The sequence below is a fragment of the Babylonia areolata genome, chromosome 9, assembly GCF_041734735.1.
Source record: "Babylonia areolata isolate BAREFJ2019XMU chromosome 9, ASM4173473v1, whole genome shotgun sequence".
In the NCBI taxonomy this organism is placed as follows: Eukaryota; Metazoa; Mollusca; class Gastropoda; order Neogastropoda; family Buccinidae; genus Babylonia; species Babylonia areolata.
In genome coordinates, this window is record NC_134884.1 from 17,672,607 (window position 1) to 17,683,166 (window position 10,560).

At 44.3% G+C, this 10,560-nt stretch overlaps 1 protein-coding gene across 1 annotated transcript; it reads right to left on the reverse strand.

The window, feature by feature from the left end:
• Positions 1–843: 843 nt before the first annotated feature.
• On the reverse strand, positions 844–8,478 carry LOC143285762 (uncharacterized). The gene is made up of 3 exons (XM_076593179.1): positions 8,392–8,478; positions 5,390–5,548; positions 844–4,128 (listed from the first exon to the last, which is right to left on the reverse strand). Exons 2-3 carry the CDS (start codon positions 5,487–5,489, stop codon positions 1,526–1,528), a joined length of 2,703 nt encoding a protein of 900 aa, XP_076449294.1. The 5' UTR covers positions 5,490–5,548; positions 8,392–8,478; the 3' UTR covers positions 844–1,525.
• Positions 8,479–10,560: the final 2,082 nt, after the last annotated feature.

Consider the following 10,560-nt stretch of genomic DNA (forward strand, 5'->3'; position numbering starts at 1 on the left):
CGCAGACTATTTACTTCAGCTCAGTAGCAGACTTGTGCAGGCCATTCTCTTTCATTCTATTCCTGTCTACATTTTCTCTATGGTACATTTCAGCAGCCTCGCCACCATCACGCAGTAGTAGCAACAGTGTGTGTGTGTGTGTGTGTGTGTGTGTGTGTGTGTGTGTGCGTGTGTGTGTGTGTGTGTGGTGTGTGTGTCTCAACGTGCATGCACATGTGCATGTATGTGCACACAAATGTATGTCTGTGCACATGCATACATGTGTGTGTGGGTGTTCAAGTACATACAAAGCAAGTGTCTGTGCCCACATGTACATGTGTGTGTGTGTGTGTGTGCACGCGCACGCGCATTTGTGTCCATGCTCACAACAATGCCCAGATAACAGTCATTGTGACAAGACTTTTTGCGTTGGATGACAGCTGCCTGTGAAGTCATCGTGTGGAGGATAATGAATAATTCCATTGGTGTTCTCTTCCTTCTTCATCAATAGCAAAATCTACCATTACTATCACACCAAACAATCCTAGCTCTTACTAAAAACACACCAAACACAAGCCTTTCACTCGCAGCACATCAAACACAATCCTGATCCCAGTAACACATCAAATACAAGTCTGATTAACAGCCACTTCACACAATAATTTTAAGAAGTGTTTGCATATTTCATTATTTGTGATCTGTCCATTCATTTTATGTTTGTCAGCTCAAAGCACTACCATGCTTGGATTCTGTGGATACATGTTCTGTCCTGTCCCTGAGATGGCACTGCCCTTAGAGATCACAGTCATTAGCACTGGTGGCCTGGCTCTTCTGAATAAACAAAGTACTTATGACTTGTTGTTTGTTAATAATGCAAATGAATGACATTTTACATACAGAGCTATACTGTTAAACACACAGTAGGAACCTTGGAACCCACCCCCAACTTCCAAAAACTTCACATGATGACAGCAAAGATAGATCAGTTGAAGTAGTCAGAGTACTAGTTCAGTGTCCAGTCACAACTGATGCCAATTAGTGAATTACTTACAGTTACACTGTCAGACGATAACAAAAAATAAAAAAACCAACCCAAAAAACAACAACTAAAGCACATGAGGTCTGCTGCACATGTAGTTTGTTCTCACATTTTGACACAAACTGGACTTCAGTCTGGTTATTTTTAACAAGCTCTTCTCTGTTTATCACCTTGTCAGTTTTGATTAATCCATGATCTGTCATGTCCTTGCTTTCACAACGTCACAGTGGCAGTGCAAGAGCTGACTGATTTGCAGACCATGAGCAAAGCTAATTAGTTCAGATTATGTCCACTGAGGTCTAAGTTTGACTGTGTGCAGTATTCATTCATGCTGCTAGTAATTTTCAAAATGAGGAAACAATTGTGATCCTCTGTGATGGTAGCAATGATGTTTAAAAGTAGGGGGGAGGTGGGGCGGGGAGCAGGCATGGTGAATATGGGGTGACAGGTTCACTTTTTTGGTCTGAGTTTTTCAGATTCCTGAAATAATGTAGACAAAGTGTTTGATCATGAATGTGCAGACAGCGTAGAACCTGAAGACTCATCCTTTTCTAAACGTGCTGCATGGCTTTTCAGGTGAACTTTCAAGTTATTGGACCACCTGAAGGTGGTGTCACAGTACATGCAGCTGTAAGGCCTTTCCCCAGTGTGGGTTCTCATATGTTTCTTCATGGACCCCAACTCAGCAAAGGCTAAGTGGCACTCCGGGCATGGGTAGGGTCTTTCCCCGGTGTGTTTCCTCAGGTGCACTTTGTAGTTGAAAGACTTGGCGAATGTTGCAGGGCACTGTGAGCAGCTGAAGGGCTTCAGTCCCAGGTGGGTTTTGATGTGCGACTTCAGGCGGTCAGCCCGATGGAACACTGCATCGCAGTCCTGACACGGGAACTGTTCCTGCTCTGTGTGTTTCTTCATGTGGGACTTGAGGTGGCTGGAGATCATGTAGGCGGCACCACATTCCATGCAGGAGTACGGCTTCTGACCGGTGTGCTTTCTCATGTGAACCTTCAGGTGACTGGACGTGGCGAAAGCCCCGCCACACTCTGTGCACCTGAAGGGCTTGTTTCCACTGTGGATTCTCTTGTGCACACTGAGGTGGCTGTAGGTCGTAAATCGCTTGTTGCATTCAACACAGGTGTAGGGCTTCTGTCCTGTGTGTTTGCACATGTGAGCTTTCAACTGAACAGAGGAGGAAAACACCTCCACACACTCAGGGCAGTGGTAGGGCTTCTCCCCTGTGTGTTTCCTCATGTGCACCTTCAGCTGACAGTGCTGGGTGAATGTGGCATCACACTCAGAGCAGGCAAAGGGCTTCTCCTTCACATGGGCTTTCTTAATGTGTGCCGTCAACTCATAATTCATAAAAAAGGCTGCATCACAGTCTGCCTCTTTGCAAGAGAAAGGTTTCTGTGATGTGTGCCTCTTCAAGTGAGCTCTGTAACAGTTGGGCTGTTTGAAGCTGGCGTTACACTGCAGACAGATGTAGGGTCTCTGTGAGGAGTGTTTTCTGCGATGGTTCTTCAGGCTGCTGGAGGTGGTGAATGCGGCCTGACACTCAGGGCAGGTGAAGGGTTTCTCACCCGTGTGTCTCCTCATGTGCACCTTGAGCTGACTGGAGGTGACGAAGGCAGTGCCACACTCCTCACAGGTGTACAGCTTCTCCCCGCTGTGCTGCCTCATGTGCACTCGCAGGTTGTCTGCGCGGGAAAAGCCTTTGTGACACTTTGAGCAAACGTGCACCACCTTGTTCTCTCTGCTGTGTTCTGTGTGCATCTTCATGTGCACTTTGAGATTATCTGGTCTGCTGAACGTTTTGCTGCATTTAGTGCAAGTGTGTGGGCCGAACCTATTCTTCTTGCTTCCCTTTTTGGCAGCTGAAGGGACTAACACTGCTCGGTCTTCTTCACCAGACCCACAGCTGTATGCAGATGGTCTCATAAAGTTGAGCCCCTTTTGCTGCAGTCCTGTGTGTGTTTGCTGCGATACATCCAATGGCTCCCACAACTCCTCTGTCCTTTCCTTCTTCACACACACCACAGCCACCTGCTCATCCTGGGGATCTTCCTCCTGTGGGGAGCTGCCACCATCACCAGCCCTCTTTCCACCTGCATCAGCTATGCCTTCCACTTCAGGGTCAGGTTTTTCACTGCTGAGTTCTACAGCACTGGATTCTTCAGGGTCAGGTTTTATACTGCTGATTTCTACATAATTGAACTCTTCATAATAAGGTTTTAGACTGCTGCTGGGTTCTACAACATTTATCTTTTCAGGATCAGGTTTGAAATGGCCAAGTTCTACAACACTGGACTCTTTGGGGTAAGGTTTTACATTGCTGAGTTTTGCACCATTATCAACATTTGACTCATCAGGATCTCGTTTTACACAGTTGAATTCTAAAACACTGGATTCTTCAGGATCTGGTTTTACACTACTGAGTTTTACAACACTGAAATTTTCAGGGTCAAGTTTTACATTGTTGAGCTTTATGACACTGTCAACACTGGTCTCTTCAGGGTCAGGTTTTACACTATAATGTTTTACGTCACTGCAAAAACTGGGACAGATGCATGACTCTGTTTCAATGGTGCTGGTGGAGCTATGGTGCCACTCTTCCTCTGCAGCTTCTATCTTTACAACCACTGGCATCTGCCTGCCGCTCGTTTCTACCTCCTTCACACACACATCCTGATGACTGCCTTCATTGTTCACAGGTGTCTGCCTGGCCACACAATTCTTCTCCCTCAAAGAACCCTCCTTCCTGGTTCTGGAGTTCTTCACAGCTCTCCAATGTGCTGGTCTGTCCATAAGCTCCTCCTGGTCAACAGACCTGTCTTTCTGGACTCTCGAGTTGTTCAGAGTCCTCACAGGCATTTGCCTGTCCACCTTTTCCTCCTGGACATACCTGGCCCTCTTGGTTTTTGTGTTCTTCACGTCATTCACACGTAGTTGCCTGTCTGCAAACTCCACGTCCTTGACAGACCTGCTCCTTTTGGTGCTGGAGTTCTTTACAGCATTCACAGGTTTTCGCTTCTGGTCCCTCAGACAGCCGTCCAAGCTGGCACTGCAGGCATTATAAGGCACAGGTGTGAAGGCTTTCTGGATGGTTTTTGACTCTGCAACAAACCCCCCAAAATGCCTAACTAAATACAATATATGAGACGATATTTGTGTCCTGGGGAAAAGTTATGGGAAAAGCTAAGAACTGACTGAGGAACAGGAGGACAGTAGTCATGGCTCTATGCTCCTAATTGTATGAACATGACTGCCAGGCCATGTATATTGAATATACAAAAGAAACCTTTACTTTTCCTGTCTCTGCAACCCCCTTTTCATTTATTTCTAAGCTGCAGTTTTAAAAAGTCTGTCTTGCTCTGTCTTGCTCATCAGTGCTGTTGATCTATATTATCAACAGTCATTAAAAAAGGAATAGTGATGGCATGTACATTATCTTTTATTTGTCTTTTATAATGTAAAGTGATTAAAGGAAAATGTGTTTGATAAAATAATCTTCTTCTTCTCTTCTTCTTCTTCTTCATGGGCTGCAACTCTGCCAAAAATAATATCAATAAATATTCTTCATCATCATCATCATCATGAAAATAATTAGGTCAAGTATCAGAAGAAGAGTGGAGATGACAAGATGAAGTACAGATATGCAGGAGTTCAGAAAGATACTATCTGCCAGACCCACTGACTGTAGAAATGTCAGAGTGGATAGCTTGTAATTTATTCAATCAGAAACAGGCAACCAGTGGAGAAATTAAAGAGGGGGAGAAACATGTGCCGATTTATAAACTCTGCAAATGAGTCCAACAGCATTATTCTGAATTTATTAAGTCTTGACAGGTATTTGGAAAGACTGATCAAAGAGAACTGCCGTACATACATGATACAAGTGTTCTGGATGCATCAATGGTCAACTTTACAGATGTTTGAAATGTGCTGTTGGAAGAAAAATAAACACTGGTCAAGGATTACATCAAAACTGCAAACAAAAGAAGAAAGTCAAACACATGTGCTATCTATTGATCAGAACAGAGTCAGGAAAAGATGGATGTTAACGAAACTGTTTTGGACAGGCTATCATAAGTCTTATTGTCATTTAGTTGCAGCTGAGAATTATCCAGTCCTTAAAGTCCACAATGCATTCCAATGTCAGAGTCACCAGTGAACCAATATCAGCTATGGAGGCCGACTGATTTGGCATTACATAAATAAACTTGGCCATGGCCATGTATGGGGGACTCACAATGAGCAGCGTGGGAGTAATGACACTGAAATGGTGCAAACGAAGGGGCAGCAAAACAGAAAAAAAAAGTTTTATTTTTGCCATCCTGCAAACACACACTCAAAATACAGAAAAACATTGTGTACCTCCTGTATCACTGGTCGCTGCCCAGTACAAACTTGCATCCTCTGCCACATCAATCTCTATCTTCACCTCTGTCACCAGTGATGTGTCATGTGAAGCCATGCTACCACAGTCAGCGATTCCTGGCCACCAGCAGTTACCATCAGCAGTGACACTGATATCTGCAACAATAATAATGATAATACTAATGCAGACTGATGTTCATACCTTCCAGGCAGGGAGCTCATGGCGTTTACAATAAAAAGTTATGCATAAATATGCATGCAGCAAGCACAGAAACAAACATACACAAACACATGTGCTCATCACCAACTACAGTTCATGAAGCGCTTAGTCAGTAAGGTAGCAAGCAGAACATTAAGTGTGTGTTTGTTATTGTTGGGACCCCCTTTCCTCGTTGGGTCCACACCTCCTTCCTCCCCCTGGCCACTCATACAAAAAGATTAACAAAGAAATATATATTTATATACAATAGCCTACGGGTGTGGCACAGCGGCCTCTGGCAAGTACTGAGAGGCTTCAACATTGATGAAGGGCTCATTCAAGTCATCCAGGCCCTCTACGAACATTCCAGCAGCGCAGTGCTCCTCAACAATCAACAAGGACAATTCTTTCGGACCACAGTCGGAGTCAGGCAAGGATGCCTATTATCCCCAGTACTTTTCAACATCTTTCTGGAGAGAATCATGCAAGAGGCCCTCGAAGACCACCACACTTCCATCACCATTGGCAGCAGGCCAGTCTGCAATCTTCGATTCGCAGACGACATCGACCTCATGGGGGGCGCTAACACCGAGCTCCAGGATCTAACAAACAGATTTACAACAAGAGCAAGTGCTTACAGCATGGAGGTCAGCACAGAGAAGTCAAAGGTCATGGTCAACAGCACAACTAACATCAGTGCCAACATAACCATGAACGGTGAGCCCTTGGAAGAAGTGACCAGCTTCAAGTACCTGGGAGCAACCCTGTCCAAAGACGGCACCTGCACAGCAGAAATCCGAAATGGGATTAATTCTGCAACGGCAGCGATGGCCAGACTGAACAGGGTATGGAAGAGCAACATCAGATTCCACACAAAATTCCTGCTCTACAAGTCACTAGTGGTCTCCATCCTCTTATATGGATGTGAGACATGGACACTGATGGCAGAAACAGAAAGAAGAATCCAAGCATTCAAAACCAAATGCTTGAGGAGACTACTACACATCTCCTACAAGGAGCACGACCAATGACTATGTGCGGAACCTGGTCAGCAACCTTGTTGGGCCCCAAGAACCACTGCTGGCGACTGTCAAACGACGGAAGATGGCATGGTCTGGTCACATCATACGACATAACACCCTCTCCAAAACCATCCTGCAAGGGACTGTAGAGGGAGGGCGCAGACGGGGGCGGCAGAGAAAGAGCTGGTCCGACAACGTCAAGGAATGGACCAAAATGACGATGCCAGATCTCCTCACGACAGCTGCCAACAGAACGGCGTGGCGAGCTATGACATCTTCCTCATGTCCTCCCAACGACCCCAGCAGTCGAGGGAATAAGTGAATGAGTGAGTGACTACCATTTTGTTGCTTAAATGATGGGTTGAAATATATAGCTGTGAACGAATGGCAGTTGAGCTACAAACTTTTAAACATATAGACACTAACAACTCTCTTGCACTTAAATTCACTTTGCTATACGTATGGGCAAGCTACACCCTCTCTCAATGCACCCGAAAGTGAATTTCTACAGAACTGCTGGCTGAGAATAAAGACTGACAGTGAAAAAAGTAACAAGTTGTCTTGTCTTGTCTATAATCCTGTGGTAATCCCTGTACAGGGCAACAATCAATGCATTCAGACCTGTACACCCCAAGGCATATCACGGTAATGTCTCTGTGTATAAAATATTCCATCATCAAACTGCCTTCAAACAAAACATTCACAGCTTGCACGAGAAAGCCCTATTTCAGATGACAGAGCCTTTTTTTCTTTTTCTTTTTCCTACAGCAGATGCAATTCACTTCCTACCGGTTTGTCCCAAAGCAGACGTTATCCACTTCCAACTGATTTGTCCAACTGTTGACCATTCAGTTCTTCTTCTTCTTCGTTGTTGAGGGCCCACAGTCATACAAATTGATTATTCTGGCACCTATAATTGTGGCAATGGGGAGGAGGGGTGCTGGGGTACAGGGGGAGTGGGGGTACAGGGGTGGGGGGGGGGCTGCTGTGGGGTTGCTACTAATATTTTGTAGTTGGTGTTCCAGGACGATGTACTGTGGGAGCAACAGGATATTGGAAGGTGCGGGTGTGTATATATATATATCTTTGTATATATGTGTGTGGCGGTGGGGGATATGGGCGTATGTGTGTGTGCTTGTACAAGTAAGTGTTCATCTGTGTGTGTATGTGTGTGTTTGTGTGTGTGTGCCGTGGAAGCTGCGATACGTAGCCTAAAAATGAGTGTGTGGAGGAAGGGGGTAGAGGAGGTGCAGGGTAATGTGTGTGGTGTGTGTGTGTGTTGGGGCTCATGTACGTTTATGTGTATTTGACTGTGCTTTCCTATCTGTGAAACTGCATGTTTGGTGCATATCTGTTATGCACGTGTGGATGTATGTGTGAATGTGTGTCTTCATGTTTTACATTTATTTGCTTATTTATCATCATTGTTGTCTTATTTATTTATTTATTTATTATTACTACTACTACTACCTTTTTTTCATATTATAATTATTATTTATGTGCACTTATCTATTATTTATTCACCTTTTTTTTCTCAAGGCCTGATTAAGTGCGTTGGGTTACGCTGCTGGTCAGGCATCTGCATGGCAGATGTGGTGTAGCGTATATGGATTTGTCCGAACGCAGTGACGCCTTGAGCAACTGAAACTGAAACGGACGATGTAAAGAAGAGGTAGAGGTGAAGGTGGCATTATTCCACTGCTGTTCAATTATACTCAAAAGAAGAGGCCTTTGAATTAAAGGGGTTTTTCCAGAATAATTCGTTATGTCTGCGTTACCTGTGTAGAACACAGTGCAGCTGCCAACAGAGGGTGATGCAAGAAATGTCCACGAGGAAAAGCAGTCGAGATCTGTCTTACAACCGGAAGTAACCGGTGACCTCCGCCACAATCCACAGTTTGTGTGTGTGTTCGTTCTTTAATTTAACGTCTTTTTACTCGACGTGTCATGTGTGTGTGTGTGTGTGTGTGTGATATGGGGTTGGAGATTGTGGTTAAAGGGGGATACAAATGAGCCGGCGGGGGAGGGGGGGGGGGGCAGGGGGGGGGATAAACTAGAACAATGGAATCAACATCTGTGTGACGGCAATTAACAACATAAACACCTATGTGGTAAACGAAAAAATCAAAAAGATACCGATCAATATCGGAAGATCGCATCACAGAAACACTTCTATTGGAATATGTAACAGGGATTCGGCAATTTCAGTCAACACATAGACACTAGAATTCGATACTGGTGTCTATGGTTAACAGTAAGGTTGGACATTATTTCTTTTATGTTTTGTTCTGACGAACTGTTTCTTGATTACAGTGAAAGTGACTCGCTACTTATTATTGTCCGTTTACTGTGGTTATTTTTGTCATTTTTGCTTCACCGGCTGATTTCTGTTGTTGTTTCTTTGTTTTGTTTTGGGGGTATTTTTGTAGTTGTTGTTGTTTTTTCATACTTTTTTTCAAGTTTCGCATTACGTATCTCTTTTCCATCCATCATAGGTATGGGGTCCACAATCACACATATAGATAAGAATTAAATCAATAGATATAGTCTTACTTGTTCATTTGGTTCAGCATTTTAATAGTCATTCCGAGTCCGCCGTCCGAGTCATATATAGTCGTCCCTCTTCAGATCACTTAACACAGAGACGGGTAATTAAATAATGATAATAATGCTTAAACAAACGAAAATTCAAAGAGCGAAACTCTTTCAATGGAATTGTAGATCTTTAGCAACAAATCTACTACCTTATTTAAAACATAATCTTGCCTCACAACAGTATGAAGTCTTGATACTGCAATCTTTAAGTCAGTATCCAGCCAAGCTGCCCAATCTGCTTTATTATCATTATCCGTCCGCCAGACTCGGTATGAACAAGAGGATTCCAACGGAAAAATCTACGTGACTGATACCGCAACATACATTCGCGAAGCCACTCAGTGTGGCCGTACTAGGAATCATGGTTCTATTTTTGTGTACCGCCAGTCAAAAATATCGCTGATATTCATTGGATGTGTGGCTACGATTAATCTTAGTAACTCCATGATTTTGAATGTTATGTCGGTCACTAGAGTCACGCCGTTATACCAAGGGCCCACTGAAATGATCAAAACACGGAATGGTTACGTTCCGGCACTGACTGATCCAAGACCACCGCCTTCATTAGTGGCAAATGGCTCAGTGATAGCGGGAGGGGGGAGGGGATCAGGAGTGGGAATTGCCGGGGTGGGGGGTCACTTTCCATGTCTGTCAAGTTCCTCTGCTTAGTCTCTTCTGTCTCTAATGATTTTTGTGCCCTCAGTTGCCAGAAGCTCTTTGTCATTATGATCCGAATGTGTGGAATGAACTTCTTTTTCTCAGTTTTTTTCTCTCTTTTTTTCTTTATTAATGATCAGTTGAGCCAGATTTGGCAGGGGTCCGTCGATAGACAATATTTCCAGAGTCGGAAAACTTATTTCACACACACACACACACACACACACACACACACACACACACACACACACACACACACACACACACACACACACACACACACACACACACACACACACACACACGGATACTCAAATAAACAAAACACTGAGTCCACTGCCGGAGTCATATTTACTAGTTACAATACACCGCGGCTCAGCTTACCACCGCCGTGCGGTGTCAATACACACAGGCCCGTCGTCAGTACAGTACTAAATCATGCCGTAAGACTGAACAAGCATAAGATGACACACTGTAAGAAGATGAGGGTCACGGCGAGGGAAGGGGAGACGGACTGTGACATATTTAAGAAACTACCCAAGACGTGACGGTTAAACAACTCCAACCGAAAAAACTTGACCTTAAGGGTGTAGACGCCAATAGACGTGACTGATAATTCCCAAGTGGTCTAGTGGTTAGGATTTCGCGCTCTCACGTGACTGATCAGTAGGAAATAGTTGGCTCCTGAGAATAAA